The 23,216-nt window shown below is 46.5% G+C and overlaps 1 protein-coding gene across 2 annotated transcripts in view; it reads right to left on the reverse strand.

Annotated features, from left to right (window-relative positions):
• Frmd6 (FERM domain containing 6) overlaps positions 1-23,216 on the reverse strand; it is a 71,676-nt gene that overhangs the window by 8,221 nt on the left and 40,239 nt on the right. The window contains exons 3-11 of one of the 2 annotated variants that reach the window (XM_057782694.1): positions 22,750-22,840; positions 18,311-18,390; positions 17,253-17,329; positions 14,395-14,581; positions 11,499-11,654; positions 7,712-7,777; positions 6,988-7,056; positions 4,766-4,940; positions 493-828 (exon numbers count right to left, since the gene is read on the reverse strand). In XM_057782694.1, the coding sequence (XP_057638677.1) occupies positions 493-828; positions 4,766-4,940; positions 6,988-7,056; positions 7,712-7,777; positions 11,499-11,654; positions 14,395-14,581; positions 17,253-17,329; positions 18,311-18,390; positions 22,750-22,840 (1,237 nt within the window). Of the gene's footprint in view, positions 1-492; positions 829-4,765; positions 4,941-6,987; positions 7,057-7,711; positions 7,778-11,498; positions 11,655-14,394; positions 14,582-17,252; positions 17,330-18,286; positions 18,391-22,749; positions 22,841-23,216 lie in introns of both variants that reach the window. The other variant, XM_057782693.1, reaches the window with a different exon arrangement.

Below are 23,216 nucleotides of genomic sequence, written 5' to 3' on the forward strand. Positions count from 1 at the left end.
GTTGTGCAGCTTTTCTTAACAGAGTCAATCGTGTTTCTTTGTCTGTTTTCATCAAGCCCAGATGTCACAGATCTCATGTGAAACAGAACAAAAGAAGCAAACAAATGCTACATCTGGCAGACACAGGCTGGGATCAGTTGCATTCTCTCCACAGAGAGCAATTTCCTAGTAGCCAGGTTCCGTGTTTCTTTTATACTCCCTGTAGTTCCGGTGGCATGGGGAACACTCAAGAAAACACTTTAGGGCTTAACGGTATGTACTGGGTGCAATGTTTCAGGGGAAGAACACAGGACAAAAGGGCTACAGGACTTCTGTCCCCTTGACTTCATACAAGCTGCCAACCCTGAGGCTGCCAAGGTCCCTGACAGACACGGGTAACTCAACCATGTCCCTGGGGAGACGGCCAGACCTCTCTACCACCATTACTTAGTCACTAACCAGATACTAATGCTACGGGACCAACATGGGAAACGCCGCAGCGCCAGGACTTACCATCGTCCTGAGAGTCCTCTTCCAGGCGCTCTTTGCCACCGCTCTCCACTCCTGAGGTGTGGGAGCTGCCATGGCTGGTCATGGAGCTGCAGGTCTTCAGCTTGCGGTGCATGGCGCTGCCGGAACAGCTGTCTTCTGGCCCGGGGTCGCGGGGCTTAGTGTCTGCTTCGATGCCGGAGGTGTGGGAGCTGCTGTGGCTGGCCGTGGAGTGGCGGGACAGACGCTTATGCTTCGCGCTGCCAGCGCTGCTCCCGCTGGCACGGGACCGCTTTTCCAACTGGTCCATGTCAAGGTCCAGGGTGTCACTGATGTAGGATTCCCGGTACTGCTTCTTCTCTGTGTGGGAAAACGCAGCTCAGCAGCATGCTCAGCGAAGGCAGAGAGCCTGAGAGGGCCAGGCTGAGATCAAGGGCAGCCTCTCTGAACCTAGAGACTGAGGAATTCAGGGAGCTGGAGCTTGCTGTAGGAACACTGTGAGGGGAATAAACATCAGCGCAGCAGTGCCTTGGGGGGACTTAGAACAGCCAGTTATGAAGCTCCAGACACCAGAGAAGTGAGCTCTTCCGAGTGTCACGGCGTGTCACTTACTCCCCGTCCGCAGACTGCTACCATTCCACAGTGAAATAAATTCAGTGACTGAGAACACCTATCACCTTGCAGCGTGACGGTGACATTACCACGGCAGTCACTATGGGATTCTGCATTTTGCAAAGCTGGCAGATAACAGCATGTTAAATATCAAAATCTGGTCCTCCACAGATGATTCTAGAAACATTCAATGATTGGTTATTCAATATGCTAACTGCTGTTCAATTTGGTCTCCTGTTACCTTCAGTTGCTGAACCCAACAAGACAAAGCTATTCAGAAAATTTCTTTCAAAAGATTCTAAAACTTAGCTTTTCAAGTAATCCAAGAAGAATAACTTTCTCCAGTTTGGCCAAAAAGTGAGGCACTATTTACCATGGTCATCACTAATGGCTTCGTGCCATACCCAGGTGACCTTCAATTGGTAAAAATCCTCAGATGTTGGCTGCAGCAGTCAAAGCAGATAATGGAAAGCCAGACTTGAGGAAGCTCTCTTAGCAAACACTAAGCTAAATAGACATGGAGTTACAAAGCCACACATGGACACGTAAAAGGAGCAGCTGGACTAGGGGGCGGTGCTCACTGCCGAAATCTTATGTTTCAGGTGAGAAAAATTTAAAAGCAACAGTCTGGCTTCCTTAAAACCGATGAGAAAGAAACACAGCAGACCAATGTTAAGGACAGAGTACATTTGGGGAACATTAAACTGATGTAATTTTAGACTAGCAGCCTATAATTGGGATCTTGGGGGCCTGTTAATGGATATACTTGTCCTGCTTCTTGCCTAAGTGGAAACACTTGCAGCCCTTCTGTCTGCACACAGCCCTGAACCCGCACCCCCACCTGCCCTCTGGAGGCAGTGGGTGGCAGGACAAAGAAAGGAGGCCTGGGGATGGAGCTCACAGTCCCCTGCCTCCTTCTGATCACAAGAGCCCATGGCCAGATCATCAGAACACCATGCCTTCTACAGAGTAAGCCGGGAGAACAGAGGTTTTTTTCAGACTATATTTTGGAATATAATGTCGTAAGCGTGATTTCTTGATCTGGGACCTAAGAATGTGTTCTAGTAACTGTAAATGATGTTTTTTGTTTGTTTGTTTTTTTCAAGACAGGGTTTCTCTGTGTAGCAGCCCTAGTGTACTGGGTTTCACTTTGCAGACCAGGCTGGCCCCAAACTCACAGAGAGTTGCCTGCCTTGGGTGATGCTGAGATTAAAGGTGAGCACCACCGACTGACTGACTGGCTGGATGATATTTTAAAGACACTAGGCACACTTTCCTTCTCTCAACCCCAAGGAAGTATTCTTGTGACCTTTTCTATAATAATGATGAAACGGTAGTATCTTTTTTTTTTTTTTGTTTTTTCGAGACAGGGTTTCTCTGTAGCTTTGGTGCCTGTCCTGGAACTAGCTCTTGTAGACCAGGCTGGCCTCGAACTCACAGAGATCCGCCTGCCTCTGCCTCCCGAGTGCTGGGATTAAAGGCGTGCGCCACCACCGCCCGGCGAAACGGTAGTATCTTAAAAAGGTATGTAGAAATGAAATTTAAGAATACTCTCTCTTTTTATGTTCAACTAAACGCATAAAAGGGCTTTTCTGGTGAAAATGATAAAGCCCTTACATGTGGATTAGCTCACAGAAACTTGGTGTGAGAATGTGTTCAGACCTGAAGGTACCTCTAAGTAGGAAAAATAAACAAACAACCCCAACCCCTGCCCAGATGGGTTTTCTTTGTGTAAGTCCTAGCTGTCCTGGAACTAGCTCTGTAGAGCAGGCTGGCCTTGAATTCACAGAAATCCGCCTGCCTCTGCCTCCCAGGTGCTGGGATTAAAGGCGTGCGCCACCACCGCCCGTATATTCTTTTGTAGGAATACTGTCCCCATCATTTATTTGAATTGAACCAAATAAAAGATGCAACATGTACCGTTATCATTTCTCCAGTCCCCTATTATGCTCTGAATCCCCCTCTCAACCCTGGTTGAAATTTCATCAGCGTTGAGACAGCATAAGATGTGGGGCTGTTCAGAGGAGATGAGGCTGTGACAGCTCTGTCCTTTTTTTTTTTTTTTTTTTTTTTAAAGATTTATTTATTATATATACAACATTCCTTCCATGTATGCTCGCATGCCAGAAGAGGGCACCAGATCTCACTATAGATGGCTGTGAGCCACCATGTGGTTGCTGGGAATTGAACTCGGGACCTTTGGAAGAGCAGGCAGTGCTCTTAACCTCTGAGCCATCTCTCCAGCCCAGCTCTGTCCTTATTAATGGGCAAATGTGACCGTGGGAGTCTCCTCCAGTCTCCTGCGCCTGCTCCTTGTTCTTCCAGATGATGCATCAGGAAGCCCCTGCCAGACGCCCAGCCTTGTTTGGGCTTTCCAGACATTCTCTCTGCATCACCAGCCTGGAGCGCTCTGCTCCGGCAGCAGACTGAACTGAAACACTTGCTCCCTTAAGTTCTAACACATCAAGGGGACCGTGCCCCGGCCTCCATGAGCTCAGCGTCCTCTGTAACCTCACCAAATCTACCAGACTCTCAAGGGTTCCACTCAAGGTCTTCTGCATCACTAAAATGCTTTGGGCTGAGAATTGGTGTGATAAATAAATCTCTTTTAAAGTGCCACAGTGGCCACTTAGGAATGAGGCAGAGATGGAAAATCATGGGCTCTACACCTGGCTGAGTCACCTGTTCTCACAGGCTCCTCCTTGGTGCTTTTGTCCCCGAGAGGATCCCTCTTAACATTCATGCCAGCCCAGAGGTGACATATTGGCTAGGCTGACAGACAATGGCAGTCTGCAGCAGCAGCCGGGACATCGGATGGTGCCACAGGAGAGTCACAGGATCTCCACACAGATCTGACTTTAGGGAAGTTGGTCAGATGCACATGTCTTTAAGGCTGTGCTGTTAGAGGAGCGCTGGAGTCAGCAGTTGCTTCCTAGAGCTAAGGCATGAAACCGCATGCACCACTGTGTCCTGAGGCCCAGCAGACATTCCGTTTCTAATCTGATTACTGTGACAGTGACCACAATAGAACTTTGTGCAACAAACTGAAAGCAATGCTCAGCAAACCGCATTTGGGGCTGAGGAGCTGGTATTTACTAAGCAGAGGAGCCCCACGGTGTCACAACTGATGACAAAGACAGAATCTGTTAAACTGAGGTCATCTACCGGAGGCCCCAACACTGCCTCCTTCCCCACACAGTTCGCCCTCTCAGGAACAGTGCTAGGACCTCAGACACGCTCTTCAGCTTCACCGCATCTCCACGAAACCACCATGCTGCTGTGGGCAAACTCCTTGGCTGGAAAAAGCCTCCCCCACTTTTATTATTATAGGGTCGGTCACCTTGAGGGTCTCCCTGCTGTCAGTCAGAGAAGCTGTGATCTATCTTCACTGACACTTGGACCTAAGGAAAGCACCACATTAGGAGGAACTGCGGCTTCCTGTAGACAGCAAGGCCATGGCCTGGTGCAGTCAGACTCTGATGCAGAAGGTTCCATCCTAGCCCTCTCCAAGCTTTTCAGGTTGGGGCTAGAAACTCTAAATAGGCCTCCTGGGCTGAGACCGGAATGGAACTGAGCTCTGAAGTCCTAGTCCCCGGTCCTGGCAGGGAGAGCAGGAGGCGATCTGGGCCAAGGCATTCTTTGCTTTCCCCATGTGGGACCCACATCGCTACCCCACCCGTCCCACCTTCGTTCTCCTCCAGCTTGCGGAGGTGGCGCAGGACCGGCTGCAGGTTCATGTAGAGGCGGTGGCTATTGCTCAGCAGCTGCAGTAGATGCCGGGAGCGTGTGGGACACCCTGTGTAGTAGACCAGCTTCCTGGCCGAGGGAAGGCCGTCGGGCAAAATCTCAAACTTCTTGCCCTGTGGAGAAAAAGCGCAAATCAAATTATGGTAGAAAACTCCCCCCAACAGCCAAAGTCCCCTAAGCTTTTTATTTATTTAAGACAGTTTATTTATTTTTATTTTATGTGTATTGGTGTTTTGTCTTCATGTATGTCTGTGTGAGGGTGTCAGATCTTGGAGTTACAGACAGTTGTGAGCTGGGAATTGAACCTAGGACTATGGAAGAGCCGTCAGTGCTCTCAACCGCTGAACCATCTCTCCAGCCCGTCCCCTACACTGTAAAACTAAGATTCTCACAGATGTGTGAAGCTGAACTGACCATTCTGAGGGACAAGTTATTGTTTTTTTCTCCTTCAGAGCTGTCAGAAAATACCAAACTCAGGTGGGTTCTATCCAGGGTTTCTGGGAAGCCCTCACGGTGGGACGGGTCGGGCCCAGCACAAGAGATCCCTCCAAATACAATCCCAACACCTTAATGTAGCACATGAAAGGGGGTGGAGCTGAAGCAAAGGAACAGGGGACCGAAACTCACATACAGATGGCGTTTATGTTTTTAAAGCATTGACTCTTGGATTTATTGGGCCACAATGTTGGGACGTCAATAACTGAATTTAGTAAGCATTAAACATGCATTGATTCATCTAGCCCTCACAAGAAGTCTGCCACTTGGTAGAAGAGCAGACTATCACTATTTGAAAGGAACACCAAGGTGGAGAGAAACTGAGTCTCTTGTTAAAGGTCACATGTAGGCAGGGCTGGGAGACTTGGGAAATGGACTCCTGGTGTCCATGCCAATTGATAAACCTCCCAGGAAGGGAAACGAGGCTGAGAAACCTGCCACCTTCAACAAGACCCTATGTAAGGGTGGTGTGGTGGGAGTTCCAGGGGTCATGGTCAGAGAACCCTAAAGAGACTTAAAAAGGGCCGGACCATGAGAGCACAGCGAGGAGGGGGCAGAGCAAGCTCTACTTAGCGTGAGTGAGGCCAGAGAAGTCGGTGCTCAAGGAATTAAGGCAATGCAGAGTCAGGCCTGACTGGCAGAGCTGCGCAGGCCAGGGTTCCGCTCCAACCAGGTAAGATGGCCCTCTGTCTGCATAGGCCTTCTTGTCGGTAGAAAGGAATGCGTGTCTACACATCTTTTACAACGTTTTCTGGTCTACTTTTCTTGATTGCTCCAGAACTCAGGAGGATTATGGATATTTGTGACCTCCATATAGACACACATGACGGTAATTCTTGTAATTCTTGGAATGCTATCACACAGTGAACATGGCTGGTAGAGAGGGTCACCATGAAGAGTTGAGACTTTGTTCTCATAGACCCCATGTCAGTCCTTACTGCTCCCCCATTGCTTATGGCAGACCACTGGAAACGGCAAAGGTTACAGGGTCTGGCATTCATGGAAACACCTTTGTCAGTTTTCGTTGCATTTTGAACCTCGTAGGCCAACCGTCAGTCTACACACTGAGCCATTTACTCCACGTGCCGACAACTCCTCTACTGTGGAGTTTGAAATACAATTCCACGTGGCGGACTAACTTCTATTTTCTCCTTCACTTCCTTCTGCAGTCCAGTTACTCACGGTGGTGTGGCAGGAACTGGACTCACAGATGAAATTCTTTGGTTCTAATTTGCTTCTGACATAAATAACTTTGGTTATGAGAATACCTGAGAAAGCAAATTGCTCTCAGCTTTTTTACTTTTGAAAAACTGCTTAAACACTTATTTTGTGTATGTTGTGAGGGGCACAAGCCACTGAGTGTTTCTGGGGTCGGTGAGAGGACAGCCTGTAGGGTCAGGCCCTCTCCTTCCACCTGGTGGATCCCAGGGAGTCAACTCAGGTTGTTAAATTTGGCTGCGAGCCCTCAATGCGGAGCCATTTCACCCATTTAGCTTAGATTGAAAAGAAAAGAAAACAACCAACCATTCCTGACCCTATTTTAAAAAAACCTGACGACTTTTGCTCTTGGACACAATATTTTTCAAAATGACCCTCAGATTCTCAAAAACAACCATTCTTCTTTTTCCCCTTTCCACCGCTTTTTCTTAGTTACTTTATACTTACCACAAATACCAACTTCCCGACATTTGTCCAGGGGAAATCGTACAGCAATTGCTTCTCTTCTTCTAGATTCTGTGGGAAAAGAATGTCGGCACATGAGGAGTTAAGAGGAAAGGACAAACATCCTAATGTTGCTGACTCATCTCATAGTAAACAAGGATTCAGTAATGAAAACCTGAAAGAGTTCTCAACCCTGTGTGGAGAAAGGCAGACCGGGGCTCCTGTGGACTGCAGTCACTGGTCCTTGGCAATCTCCCCTTTGGTCTTATCCCCGAATTTAAATAGGAAGTCCAAAAGACTCAGAGACTGGGCAACCCAACCAAGGGAATGAGACTTCCAGATATTTTCCTGGATCAAAGATAAGACATCTTTTTATCTTCTTCGAAGAGAGCTACTTCCTCCCAGTAGTTCCTGATATAAAGCTAAAGCTCCCACCAGCGGAAGGGAGACTATGGGACATCGTGTATCAGAAAACTGTAAAAGACACGGAATCATCGGGAAGACCCGAGGAGCAAAGTTTGGATAGTGAGGCTCTGGAGACTGGGCCCGTCTTCCGCCCTGCATTTTTTCTTAAGGGGGGTGGAGCCGCTCCATCCATGACTTACACCACCCATCTCTGTGCCAGCACACTGGAGATGAGGGCTGAACCTGGCAGGTTGGCAAAGCATTCCCTGTAGTAAGACCTGCTCGCCACCATTTGATACTCCTCCCCCTCCCCTTTACAAACCTGAAAAATCTGTATTCCCCGCATGGTCAACCCCAGGGCCAGTGAAGCTTCAACTTCCCTTTTATCCTGGGGGAACAAAATTTTATGAAAAACCGTTTTTCCTTGTATAATAAACAACTGAGTAATGAAGAAACAAATAGATACTTTTCAGAATTAGGTTTTTTGTTTTCTTAAAATAACTGCTCAAATCGTTCACATCCTTGGTTTCCTGCAAGACTTAAAATTTTGAGTACTTATTAAACCAATTATTCTCTTATTTCCGACTCCTTAGGTTTCCAGGTCTTAGTGTTCAGCACTGTATATGCAGCGTCCCCTTCTGAGACTATTCTAAATACTAATGTCACGAAGAACTTGGACAGCAAGGCGTTTCCTGCTGCCTTCCCACTTTTGATGACTGTCTCCTTCCACTCTATGCTCACTTACTGTTGGATGCCACACTATTGATTCAGGGGTCTAGCTATGTATAAGATGGAGTTCAGAGGTTTACAGGTTTCAGATCGGGTAACTCTCCCAGCTCCCCCTCCCTGAAGCCAAAAGGAGAGACAAGCAACCAAACACGGCTCGCCCACACAAGATTTATATTGTTCACCTGCAGGTACGTGCCGGTGCACACTCTGCTATTATGTGTGTATGTATAGAAACTGTAAAACTGAAGCCATTTTAACTGTAAGAAAAACAATACTACAATTTAAAAATGTGCTCAGATTGGGCAAATCTTTAAGGACTTATATGTAATGAGTAAGCCATGAAGCTTTAAAAGTTACTAATATTGTCTTTACAAGTTATCTCAAAAACAATAATGAATATTATCAAATCTTCAAGTTTAAAAATATTTTTAGATTTATTTTACATGTATGGGTATTTTGCCCGTGTGTGCGCATGTGCTGTGGGCTGGCAGAAGTGAAAGAGGGTGTTGGATGCCTGGAACTGACGTTACGGATGCTTGTGAGCCACTATGTGGGTGGTGCGCATCTAATCCAGGTCCTCTGAAAGAGCAGCAAGTACTCTAAACAACTAAGCCATCTCCTCAGCCCCTAGATCTTTATCAAGCTTAAGGCCAGTTTTCTCAGGAACACACAGGAAGAAGTATTAGAAATTATGTTCTTGCCTGAAATAGAAAAAACTGACCTGTTACTAGGTTGGATTACTTCTTCCTAGCTAATCAATTTTTATGTCAAGAAAGGCACCTGCAGGGTCAGGTTCAACAGGGCCTGCTCCATCAGCACACAACCTCAGGTCGGTTTCCCTCCCCAGGCTGTGCCCGTGCTTCTGAAATAAGATTGGGTCCAAAGCAATACTGTGTGTGTGCCTGAGGAGTGCACCGAGAAAACAGGCACCAAACCTTAGGAATGCTCCCCGTTCTGCCTTCTCTCTTCATAAGTGACCCCTGATGAAGCAGATTTAATGGCTGCCATTTGAACTTTCCAGACGGGAGGTGTCTATCAGGTAGCAGTATCTCCTTCACCCTCTTCAGTTACAGCTCTGGTGAGTCTCTTTTTAAAGCAGGCAAGGCATTTTCTACACAACGTAGAACCATATACTAAGCAAACTGCCCCCACGCATCCTCAAAAGATTAAGTTGTATATATCAATTTTACTGAAAGACTAATTTCTTATCAAGCTTCTTTAAACTAGCAAATTTCCCCAGCCAATAAGACAAAAAGCAATGGTCAATTTCTAAACACTTGCTAATGTCACAGGTGCCCACCTTGCTATTTCAAGCCCGTTACTGCATGGCCTCACAGGCAATAGAGTCAACTCTCACTCAACAGATGGCCCGTGACCAGCACAGCTGCCCAGGATCCCCAGGGCCTCTAACTGATACCTCATTCCAAGACCACAGTCTGTCCAACGTATCATTTGTATCTCTAATGCACTTCAAAATATGAACAGATTGTCCCAGATGCCACTTACTGGAATTGTCTCATGTAAAGTGGGGTGTCACAAAGATACCTCTTAGGAAAAGCAAGTCAGTCCTTTAGGAACTTAGATCGTAGGGAACTAACTCTATGGGCCTCGCTAGGACAGTGAGGTGTTAACTCTGAGAGCCAGAGCAAAGGAGGGGGATTGTGCTGAGGTCTGCAAGCAGCTGGGAAGACTACCCAGCAATACGACCAAACGCCTTCCTCCGTGTGTGCACACACACAATGGTTCAGTTATACTGATCTCATCACAAAGGATGTGATAGGGACAGCAAACATATCAATGAAATAGCTTGCTGAACATCATGCCTGACATGTGACAGACATTGTTTTAAGCATGGTTCTCTCATCTCATCAATTCTTTTAGACTGCAGTCCTAAGGGGTAGGTATGTTCTAGTGATCCTTTAAGTCATGGGACATCTGCAGCACAGAGATGTTAAATGCTTGCCTAGGGTCACACAGTAAAGAGCCAAACTGTGTTCAACCTCACAGTTAAGACCTACTGATCATATTTTAACAGCTTCATCCCATTGGGCTTATAAAAACAACTTGAGTACTTAGAATCCAGTTCCAGTCAAAGAATAGCACTTGTAAGGATAGGGAAGATGAGTGGGGGGCAGGGAGGGAAGGCAAGAAGATGCTGAAGCCCGGCATGAGTGTGTGCACAGCAGAGCACTCCTCCCCCCAATGCTCTGTGACTGTGTGGTCCATATCAGGAGAGAAAAACAGGGCTAGGGATACAGGGCTGCAAAGGAGACTAAGGCACCCGAGTGCGGCAGTGCTTGACTTACACACACTGTCATCGAGGAGCCCGCTGAATCCAGTCTGCCGCTTGGTTTTGCAGCCTTAGTGAATTATTTAACTTCCTTAAGCCTCAAGTTACCTGGCCTATAAAATGAGCACACACTTCTTGCAGAGGGGTGGGGGACTGAACGAAACAATGAGGAATACTGTGCTCTGTCTGCACTGGCTGCTGTGGGGACATTTAAAGGACCTCAACGGAGGCGAATGAAGGCTAAATCATATCCACTAAGTGGGTTGCAAGGGTTACTCTTCAAAGCAAAAAAAAAAAAAAAAAACCTACGGAATAGGGACTGCAGAGATGGCTCAGTGGTTAAGAGCACCGAGACTCCTCTTTTGGAGGTCTTGGGTTCAACTCCCAACTGTAATGATCTGTCCTGTCCTTTAAGAGACAAGCTCGGCCTACTCCCACCCCCCTGTCCACTGAGGCAAGCTGATCTTCCTTCAGCTTCCAGACTGAGCTCCTTCCCTTTCCATCTTTCTCCCAAAGAGGTGGCTTCTCTTCTCCTCCCCCCCCCTTCCCCTTTCCCTCCATAACCCACTAAATAAATACCCACTTTCTCTGCACGGTGTGCCTATCCGTCTGTCTCTCAGCTGCTGCAACTTCTCGAACTCTCACCCGCCTTGCGGCTCCCTGCCTGGGACCCACTGTCCCTCATGGCCTGCCGCCCACTGCTGCCCCTCGGGGAACGGGGCTGTTTTATTTTTACCATCACACCAGCACCCACACGGCAGCTCACAACTGTGTAACTTCAGGACCCAACACCCTCCCACAGACTTACATGCCAGCTAAACATTAATGCATATAAAGTAATAAATAATATAAACAAAGGGCATTAAAAACAACTACAGATTAAGCACCAAAGAGGCAGATTCACGATCTACAGTCACAATCTACGGTACTGTTACAAACATTTAAGGCATCCTCCATCTTGCTTCTAGGCTGGATCAAGATGGCCTCTGGTCTGACCTGTGGAAGCCAAGGGCAAGCCAAGAGAAGCTCTTTCTACAGCTGTGCAGTGCTCAGGCGAGCTCATCCCAGGGGCGGGGCCTCAGACTCCTACCTTGTACAGCCTGTAGTAATGGATGGCAACGTCGTCCAGTCGGACGGCCTCTTTGATGTATTTCAGATGCGCCTCGGAGGCTGTCAGTGCAAACTGGTCTTTGTGCATGTTCGGAATGTGCTTCAGGATGTACTCCTTCCCCCTCTTGGAAACAACCTGTTGGAACACCGGCCCCCACAAACGACAGAAGGATGAGAAGCTAAAACAGGCCACATTAAACTGGCTGGTTTCCATTAGAAAACTCTAATTTTATCCCCTTTCCACTGTCTTGTTATGCTACTGGGTGGAACTGGCTAACATTATGAGCTATAAGTCCATTTGGTAGAAGAAAAATCCCAATGGGAAAAACAGTTTCTCTTTGTTTTAACAATCACCAAAGTGGGGAAAAAAATCCCATGCAATCTGGTGTAACTTCATACACTTCATGGATTATACTCCCAAAACGGTGGGTACCATAAAAAATGCCTACGTCAGAACATCTGCAGGCTCTGGCTCCCGCTCACTCCCATGGTCACTCTTCTCTCTCTCTCTCTCTCTCTCTCTCTCTCTCTCTCTCTCTCACACACACACACACACACACACACACACGGAACACGAGACTGTAAACATGCGTCTGGGGAAAGTAAAGGAGCAGGCAGGGTTCTTTGGAACACTTTTGATTTTCACACAAAAGGCCAGGAACTCTACTTAAAAATGCGTGAGGAAACTGTTTCAACTCAGTGTTCATTGTGATTTGTTGAGGCTCAGATTCCGATGGTGTCAAAGGCACACAGGACCCAGCAGCTGCAGGCTAACAGATGCAGAGAACGCCCTACCTGATTTCACATGGAAAGGTGGTGGCAATGAGAGCAAAAGGAAGGACTTCAAACAGGAGTGAAAATACTCCTGAGTTTCTAGCTTTAACGTGGCTTTTCAGATATGGTGTTTGCGTCTCACTTTGAATATCTCATAAAGAATTATATTTGGCACACCTTTAACCCCAGCACTCGGGAGGCAGAGGCAGGTGGATGATGACACTTATTGTATAGAAACTTCTTGTATACAGAGCAGGAACGCGAGGCACACTGCTGGACACCTCGGCAGGAACACCCGCCCCGCAGGAGCCGACTTTCAAGGGTCAGGAGTCAGGCGCCTGAAATGAGGGGAGTGGCTTCACATGCTAAAGGAAGTAGAAGAGAGGCCACTGCTGGGTGTGGTGCTGTGTGGACAGGTTTTTAACGCCAGCACTCAGGAGGAAGAGGCAGGAGGATTTCAGTGGGTGCCAAACCAGCCCGGTTTACATGGAGAGGTCCAGGAAAGCCAGGTCACACAGTGAAAGCCTGTCACAAAACACAAAACCACCAGCCAACCAGTCAAGCAAGCAAACAAACAAACAAAAAAAAAAAAAAAAAAAAAAAAGAAGAGGCCCAAGGTATGAAACATCACAGTAATGATGCCGACATACAGGTCAGTCACTGGCTGGGTGATGCCAGGCACACATTCAGGTCAGTCACTGGCTGGGTGACACTAGAACACATAGTTTAAGGTGCAGGACAAGCAGCTAAGAAGAGCTGGAGGGGCAGTGGGAGCCAGATCCTGGAGTTTTGACATTTGGGAGCCGGGACTTCCCACCACAGGGAACTGGGGAGTTGCTGCAGGCTCGATTCTCTCAGGTGCAAGCTGGGGAACACAGAAGCAAGGATAGCGCCACCCGGTGTGCTGAGATTTGGGACTCAAATGGAGGGACTGATAAAGGGAGCGGATGCAATAGACATGGACGGGAAGTAACAGTAACAAGAAGATTCAGGACTAAACATGGTGGCAGGTGATGTCAGAGGATGCTGCTGCTGCTGGGTGGGACACGGAAGAAGCCGAACACCAAGCAGAGTCCACGTGATGCCAGCCAGGTTCGGGGCAACCGGGCCAATGGCAATGTCCAGCACTCTATACCAGAAATATGGAGGTCGGCTACTTCTGTGGAGTTGGGGAAAGGAGCATGATGGGGTGCTCTGAGTTTGCAGTACTTAGGACTGCACGGCTATGTAACAGTACTGTGGAAACATATTGAGGGGTCACCTGCATATTGTGATGGTAGTCATGAAAAGCAGTGGTCAGGATGAAATCTCCCTGGTGTAAATGGCCAAGTGCCATGTGCAACAGAAAAACTCAGCAGAAAGAGAGAAAAGTGTCTGCTAAATCAACCAATGTGCATGGCTGAGCGGAAGCGGGTAGGCGGAGGTGGACCAAGGTATACACACGGGAAGGAAGAAGCTGGAAAAATAAAAAAACACTTGGCCTATCTTTACCTTTTTCAAGCTTTCCCGAGACAGGAAGCAAGCCAGGTGGCTCTGCTTTGCAGATGCAGGTGACCCACTGTTCTGTGAACACTATCTATTGCGGGAGAGTGAGCTAGAGCCAGAGCAGAGGACTCGGAAGAGAGGGCCAGGGTGGCCTGCGGGAAGAACAGCAACCCAACAGGCTAGGGAGCCTGCTGACCTACATCTATCTTCTCACCAACAGAAGAGGGTGGCTCCTCGCCTGGCAGGGAAGGACACAGAGGGTAGAGCCAAAAGTTGATTTAGATTTCTTTTCTCGGCCCATTAAAACTGTGAATGACCTCATCTCTTGAGAAGCCACCATTTTTTCCTCAAAGGGGAAAAATGCATGTCAGCAGGAGGATCCTGAGTGCCACCACCACGCACATCCAACAGGGGGCTGTGGACACTTGCGGTCCCCGGCATCTAGGCTGGCCGGTGAGCCTCCTCAGCTATGAGCAGACTGGGAAAGACCTGCAGTGTGCCAAGCTCCTGTACGTGGGCATCGTGAGCAGTTTCACTGTCCCCAGAACCGGCAGGTTCATCTCTCAAAGAAGGTGGTGCACCTGAATGGGTGGGCAGGGAATCCAGACAGTACCTACCCATGCCGGGAAGTAAGCCTCGGGCTCAAAGTACTTTTCACGGTGCTTATTCCTTTTGAAGTTCCCAAGATCAGCCTGCAGCGCGAAGGCCGCCAGCAGGAAGTAGGCCTCCTCTCTGAGCACGCACCGAGAGTGCAGGACTTGTTTCCTCAGGTGCCAGTAGTAATAATACCGCGCTATGCGGTCACTAGAAGACAGGAAAACAGACGTCGTGTTCCGGGGGAATGGCACAAACATGTCAACAGAACCCAAATTTCACTCTGCATCTGCTGGCAGACGTCCTTGGCTTCTCTTCCCCGTACCCACGTCACCAAGGGAGGAAGGCCCAAGCTGGGACCAGATCACCACCTCAGGAGGCTTCAGGAGTCAGAAGGCCCCCACTCTAAGGCCCACAGCCTTTGATTTGTTCAAGAAAGGGAAGTCTGAGGAATTCCACTCCAGTAAGGCAAGTACGTCACAGAACACAGAGTGGCCATGCTGGAAGCTGGGCACTGGCAGTCTGCTCAATGTTTATTCTTCCCCTGCACATCAACGCTGTGCACACCACTCGATGGGAAAAGCCTGACTGATGCTCTTTGGATTGTTCCAAAGGCTCTACAGCTCTTTAGAATGCTTGTCGGCGAACACCACGCACTAGTGGTTTGTTACTCTTCTGTGGCTGAGGAAGAATGGACCAGAGCTTCCCTTACACCTGCCCTGTGTTACAGGAAGAGGATGCCGTCTTACAGAGTGTTTTCCCAGGCACATCATGACAACCATGATGCTTCCCCCAAGAGGAAATACCAACGGCGCACACTCTGTAATCCACTCCAGCCAGAAATAAACTCAGTCTCGGCTGAGATGAGTATAAAGCGCTGGCTGTAGTGGTGGCAGGGGTGGGTGGGTCACAGGACATCTAGTCAGCTCTACAGAAATGTTCCTGGATAGCTTTGCAGACATGCATGCTCTCAGCGAGGTCACTGCTCTCCCTACTTCAGACTGTTTTCCTGAGGTCACGGCTCATCGGCAGGTAACAGAGCATAATGGTCTGTTTTAACTAAGACCAAGGCTAAGAACAAAGAGCTTAGAAAGAAAGCATCTATGGCATTCCTTCCCCACAGACAGGCACCTTTTAGTGTTGCCTTTTATGACACTGACTACATGCTGTCGGGTGGTGAGAACCCAGCCTGTCTCCATCTTCTAGTAAGGACAAACTAGGTTTATTCCTGTTTATGATTAAACCTCTATTTCTCAGAGATGGGGTGGGCTATACCCTACCTGTAACCTTAACTACAAATGGTTCTGTGCTGCCTGTTCCGGGAAAGGCGATCATGTCTTTGTTCTAAAAAGTTGTTTATAACCAACTTACTCTCCTCCCTTTGTTTCAAAAGGTTGCAGGGCCACCTATGACTTACCTCGCTATGACTACCTGTTGTCATGACAACTGTGTTATTGTTTCAGGTGGCCGCCAGGACTCACTTGCTATGCTTATGTCCTGCTCCTGTAACCCTGCCTATTTTGCCTACAAATCCCCCATTTGGAAACCCCCTACCCTGAGCTATAGAAGCCTTGTCTTCCTCACATCCAATGCTGACCCCTTGAACTCCGACTTAGGGAAGGCAGTCCGTGCAGACAGATAAAAAAGCTTGCTTTAATTAATTTGGTCAGGATGATTTGGGTCTGTGGTCTTTCTCCTCCCATCTTTGGGGTTAATAGTGGGGGTAGGGGCACACAGAAGTAAAGGGTTAACATTCGTTAGCCCTGTGGGGTTTATTAGTGGTCAAGTACTATATTTTCCTTCCTTGCAGGGCATTCCATATAACCAGGTAAAGTGGGTGAGCACATCACACAACAGGCAAACTAGTGAGGTCTTTAGCCTCTAGAAATAGTCTGGGTATTAGTACTTCTTACTCTTCCTTTGCAGCTGATAATAATAGAAAAAAATTAAGTGCTAATTTTTCACATTACATTGTCCCAGCATCCTTCAAGGTAAAGGAAAACAAGTTCTTATTTCTTGTGGTTTCTGTCAGCCAAATATGTGATCTCTTCACGTTCTCTAACATTGAATCCCACACCAAAGAAAGAGATTCAGAACCAGTTAATCCTGACTCACATCATGGTGCAGATCACACATCCACCTCTGAGAAGAAGAACCCTGTTCCACTCCCCTCAGAGTGTACCCTCGAATTCCACAGGAAGCGCCTCAAGGTTTGCTCTTAGCTTCTGAACCACTGGCTAAGAGTGCAAACAAGACCTCAAGTGAAAACCAAGCAGACCCCTAAAACTCAGTGGCTTGAGAGTTTGAGGCCCTGTCCCGCCTGGAAAACAATATAATTGCCAGGCAGTGGTGGCACATGCCTTTAATCCCAGCACTCAGGAAGCAGAAGCAGGTGGATTTCTGTGAGTTTGAGGCCAACCTGGTCTACATAGTGAGTTCTAGGACAGCCAGGGCTATTCAGAAAAACCGTATCTCAAAACAAATAAACAAACAAACACCCCCAAACAACCAAAACAAACAAACAAACAAGAACAGACTCATATTTAACGAGTCTTTTTTTACAATGGTGACAGTTCCTTCTTGGGGACTGTGAGTGGAAATGTGAGCCAGTGACATTAACATTGTCACCTTTAGTCTATGATTTACTTAGCCCACAAACACTTGTTTGGCAACCAAAGTACCCTGTGTTTAGGCACCGAGAATACACAGATGTGCAAAGACAAGCAAGCGAACAGACGAACGAACAGACTGCTGCTGTTGTAGACTTTACATTCCAGCGGGAGAAGAAAGCAAAGAACACCATGATGTGTCCGGTGTGTGTCAGGGAAACATGCTGTAGAGGAGACCAAGGCCCAGGCTCACGAGTGCTTCGTCTTCATACCTGATCAGTTTTCCATTCTCCACATAGTACTGCACCCGGAAATGGATGATCATGGGAGGCCCGAACTGGTCGATGCCCTAAGACGGAGACATGGGCAGTGAGCTGTGTGTAGTTATCTCCACTGTGGGCCTCAAAGGCAATCACTCTGGTATCGCTAGCAAAGCACATTCCCCCGCACAGAGAGGTTTTATATGCTTGGAATGTGGAGCTTGTAGCAGGCACTGTTGTCCCATGCAGACACCAGGTCCACGTCCAACCAGAAAGTTACAAGGCGAAACAGGGCACCCTCCCTCTTTGGATTCTCTTCCGTGGTGATGCCAATGGGAACATAAGGGAAGATAAAAATAAACGCCATGGAAATTTCTAGCTGAGATCCGGCTTCTGGCCCAGCTCTGTCCCCTGTGGTGACCATTTGCTCCCTATTACAAGTGCTCTCTTGTTCCCTCAGCATTCCACATGCCACATTCTAATATGCTGCTTGTTTACTTAAACGTTGGAGTGTTTTACTCTGAGGCTGGCTTTGAAGTCCGCCTTCCAGTGCAGCCCAGAACCCTACACTGCTACGGGAGAATCTGGATTAGAAGTGCGATTTCATTCCTGACTCACCAGGATGATGGGGAAACCACACAGCCCCCCTGTGCCTGCTCCCTCGCTCAGATGGAACTGATGTTTACTACATAAAGACGCCAGCACAGCAAAACAACAAAGACCCGAATGCAAGAACTCTAAGAAGGCAAATTTAAAATTACTAAAGACTCCGGCAAGTTTTGACAACACTGTCACAGGAGAAAAGCAAATACTTTCTCATGCTTTTCACCCCAGACAATACCCCAAGATTATGGAAACATTACTACCAATAGGTAGTTTACACTGTCAGGTATTCACACCCGAGCCACAAGACATTTCAGCACCTAGAATTCATTTCCTTTCCTCATTCTCCACTGGAGAAGTCGCTTAAGACTTTTCCTAATGAGACAGCTACAATAAACAGCTTTCAAGAATAAAAAGAATTTTGCGCATAAATGTAATCTCACCCAAGTGACTTCGTATTGTCGTACCTTGCTGGCCTCTTTTTTCCATTCTTTTGGACAATACTTATAAAGCTTTTGTGACAACTCCATATATACGTGTTCATTATCTGCACATTAAAAAAAAAAAGAGAAGATGCTAAAGAGAAAAAAATCTGTTTCAAAGAAAAAAATATGTAAAGTGACAGTTCAATAAATACAGTCTCATGATCTATGAATAAAATGTGAACCAGGAAAACTCAAGACAAAAAACCCAAGGTGTATTAGCTAGACATTAATGAGGTTATGAATTCTCTTGCTTTTGCAACACAGAACTCAAGATTCTAGAGCATGTAATGCTCAGAAGAACTGTGGCTTCTAACTCTCTATGTGCTTAGATTCCAGAATCTGTAGACAGCATCTAGCACCCACTCCCGTGGACATGCATCTTAGAAAATACACTTTGGTTCAGTGTACAGAACACTCTTCTCATAGATGCAAAACACTGATCCAGCGGCAGCACCAGACCAACCTCTGTGAGACACTAAACATTGATGATAGCTCACTTCCAAGGGTGGGCATGACACCTGCTTTGTGAAGAGCTGGCTTTAAAAACATCCATTCTCCATGTTCCCACGCCAGAGCACGGCTTGCCAGAATGACAAACCACTACTGGCTCTGCCTTTGGGATCTATCCTATCAGAAAAGTTCTGCAAAAACCAAGAGTTAACACCAAACAATCCCTCGAGGGGGGTGACGTGCTCTTAGAGTGAACAGAAAATATGCCCACTGGAACTTATGAGAGATGAGTGAGCATAAAAAACAAGCTGGAAGATGCCATTAGGACAGTTATGCTACTCTGGCTATAAATGGGCTCTTCAGTCCTCTTAACATGAAAGAAGGGATGAGACGTCCCAAAGAGGAAAGACAGGAGGTGCTGCTTAACCCAATTAGCAGGTCAGTGAACGCCTCCCGTTCTTTTACTGACCGAACACGACTGATCTGTGTGTGGCTGGAGCCCCTGTCAGAAGCAGCAAAATGATGACGCAAGTGAGACCGCTCAGAGTAGCTCATGCATGTTTTCATTTTATATATTGTCGAAAATAATTTTTTAGACAATATATTCAGATCATGGTTTTCTCTCTCCCATTCCCTTCCACATCCTCTCCACCTCCCCTCTCAGCCAACTCCATGCCTTCTCTCTTTAGGAAACAAGCAGGCAAATAAAGCAAACTAAAACATTTAAAACAAAACAAAAAGAAAAAAACACAAGAAACACAGACACAAAATCCATAAAAATACAAAATCAGAAACTGTAAGATACAAGCAAAAGGCCAGTTAAGATTAAAAAAAAAAAAAAAAAAAAAAAAAAAGGCCAAACAAAGCACTAGGAGACAAAATGTTTGCAAAAAAGTGTCCGTTTTGTGCACTGAGTTTGTTTTGTGCTGGCCATCTACTGCCAGGCACGGGGCCTGCCCTTGAGTGTGGGTTGTTTCCCCAGTGAGACTCCACAGGACAAACTCATTTTTCCTCTGTGAGTGGTTGTTAATCAGAGATGGTTCTTGGTTAGGCATGGGAACCACTTCCCCCTCTTGGGGCTGAGACTCCATTTGGCTTAGATTTATTTGCACAGGCCCTGTGCATGCTGCCAGAGTCTCTGAGTTCATGAGCACATGCATATTTTAAAATTATCTTTATGTGTCTATCATTTGACAGTGTGACCAGCTCTGTCTGGCTTAAGAACTCTGGGTATCTGAACAAGGGAAACTGGTATCCAATGAGAGCAGATGGGTGTCCCCTCCCTATAACCTGCCCTAGTATCTGTGCCTCTATAACATCCTTTATGGCACAGTCCTAAATGCCTGAGCAAATAACCCAGGTTTCACACTTCTGTCCAAGGGAAAGAAGAAGGGGTAGGAAGAATCTCATGGAACTAGATTATAATAAGGGTTAATATGAGCTCATGAATACCAAGGAACGCATGTGGAGAAATTTTTGCCAAAAGCTAACATCACCATTAAGGCATAAGTAACTGTTGTGTGTCTCATGATACTGTATACTGAGATGGGCTCATCATTTATCTGATATTCCCACCCAAATCAGGCATAACCTGAATTAATCATGAAGAAACATGAACCAAATTCAAATTAAAAGACATTACACAAAGTAACTTGTCTCTTCTCTTAAAAGAAAAAGCAAAGATCACAAGGAGGGGTGATGGAATGGCTGAAGAACAGAGCTGAGCCAGGCATCCTAGTTCCTGATAGACTATGATGGCTATTTCCAGGTTCCTCGGCACCTATAGCATGCCGACTTCCTGACAATGAAATTGCCACCACGGTTATGTAAGAGATGTTGGAAAGATGGAAAACAGGTACATCACAGATGGAGAAGACATGCACTCTGGCGTTAACACCTGAGGACATCTCTATCGTCTTCTTACATTGCTGGAAGTTCGAAATTTTAAAATGGAAGTTGCAGAACTGGGATGACATTAGGATTCCTCATGTTCGGATTCCTCCTTGGACAGCTTTCGAGAAGAGTGTTAGAATGGCTGGATTTGAAAATGCCAGTGTCTGAATTACTTGAGAATTACATTTTTTCCAACTACTCAACAGACAAGAAGAATTTCAGCTGAGAATCCACAACTGTGTGAGTGGCTTGGGGCAGTGACGTCATCCTGCACACCGTGACCACATGCCATATATCCATGCAAAGCCGTGGGATACAAACACCCAAGTGAACCCGGGGGCAGATGATGGACTCTGGGTGGGTTCACTGGTCACCACACCAGGGTTGGGGCTGACAGGAAGCTGTGCCTACAGGTGCCTGGCTTTCTGGAACTCTCTAGACTTCCTGCTCAACTGGGCTGGGAATCCAAAACCATACCAATCAAAACCCGTGAGACAAATTCTCAAGCACACTTCCAATTTCTATCTGATGTGAAACAACTTGACAATGAGGAAGCCTGGTGACCTGTCTGCAGGCTCGCTGCTAAGCCAGCAGTAGAGCCAGAATCAGAGCTGGGTGCTGTTCTGACGCTTTTACCACACTGCAAACTCTCTTCTACAGAGCATCTCAAATGCTCCCCTTGGAAACGGAAGGAAGCTAGGAACTGGTTTCCTTGGACCGACTTGTTGAACCAGAGAGATCAAAAGTCTGGCCGCAGGTGCGAAAGGAAGAATCAGCCTTGAGGAGACCACAGGAAGAGCCACTTGGAGTCTGTAAGGCATCTTACTGCTTTTAGACCAGCGGTTCTCAACCCTCGGGCTGTGACCCCTTTGGGGGTCTAACAACCCTTTCACAGGGGGCTGCCTAAGACCATCAGAAAACACAAATACTTACATTAAAATTCATAACAATAGCAAAATTACAGTTATGAAATAGCAACTAAATAATTTTATGATTGGGGTCACCAAACATGAGGAACTGTATTAAAGGGTCACAGTACTAGGAAGGTACTGTTTAGAGCCTTCCTAGAAAGATGATGGCGGTCTGCACAGACACAGTGATGGATGGAGCTTAGCCTAGGGCCCTCTGTAGTCTCCATCCCAAGTTCCTAGACAACTGAGCACAGTTCCCATTCAGAGGAAGGGAGCTGGCTTTCTCTGTTGACCACAATACGTTCTCGTACTCAGCAGATGTGAATATTCACAGCGCAGACCAGATTTTCAAGCTATCATAATCAGTTTAGATTTAAACTGATTCAAGTAAAATATTATCCACATAAACATAGAAAACATAATTAAATACAAGTAAATCTCCTTGAAAAAGATAAGCAGAGATGCTAAAAGACTCTGGAATTTAGAAAACTAACGCAGAGGAATTTCCAGATACAAACTGACACGGGACAGCTTTTATCAAACGGATGCAGGTGATCCCAAGAGCCTAGAGCTAAGTAAGGCACACGAGATGGCAATGCGTCTATGAAATCAAATTTCTCATGTAATGGAGGAAGACAATGACTGTGTTTCAAAATCACACAGCCTGACCAGAAAAAGAGAAGAGCACAAAGAAAACCAGAAAATAAAATTCAATGAATCATCTGTCACACTGCTAACCAGGAATCTAAACAGAAGAAAGGCGGCTTTACTGAGCTCAACATTTTTGTGATGTCACAAGCCATTATCACTTATAGTTATTATAGATCATAATGATAACTGACAAGAACATCTACTTTCCTCCCAGCTACAGCTGGTCTGTGTACAAGAAAACTAAACAAAAATCAAACTTGTTTCACTAAAACAAAACAAAATAGGGAACAGATATAGAAGCATCTAGATTCCTAAAAAGGAATAGTTATTAAGTTCAAAATGTAATAAATATAATAAAAATCCTGAATCATGTAAAAAGTACATCATGCTGATATTGGAAAATAAATACCAGACTAAGAATGAAGATTAGTTGATGGGTATCTGACAATCAGTTTACACAGCACGATGGTTTTAGGCTTTAAAATGCCATTTCCTCGGGAACGAACTGAGACTTACTTTGTATAACACTGAGACCAAAGAGGTGACAGTCCTTTAACCTGAGCAGGTCACACACCTGGACCAGCAACTGGTGACAGAGAATTTTAACCTGTAGGAGGGAAGAGAAAAGACACTTGAGATAGTCACATTCGGCCCACAGCGAGTCACAATCAGCCACTTTCCAACAGGACTTGGTCACATCAGCACCGCTGGCTTATCACTGCAACCTGTGGCTCTGTGTCAACCGTTATCACAGTATCACTCTTCACAGTGCTAACAGAGCACCAACACAATCTTTCACAGGACACATAAATCTCAGGACACACGATCCAGTTCTCAGATCCATAGGACAAATGGGCCCTTCAGAGGGTCCCTTAGAGGAGCTCGCTCCACCACAGACATTTATTTGGCAAGTATGTTTGCTCTCTTAACATTTTTTTCTTACTTTAATGGATATGCTTTTACATAGTATTCAATATTTTGGT

Source organism: Chionomys nivalis, chromosome 10 (genome assembly GCF_950005125.1).
Source record: "Chionomys nivalis chromosome 10, mChiNiv1.1, whole genome shotgun sequence".
NCBI classification, from domain to species: Eukaryota; Metazoa; Chordata; class Mammalia; order Rodentia; family Cricetidae; genus Chionomys; species Chionomys nivalis.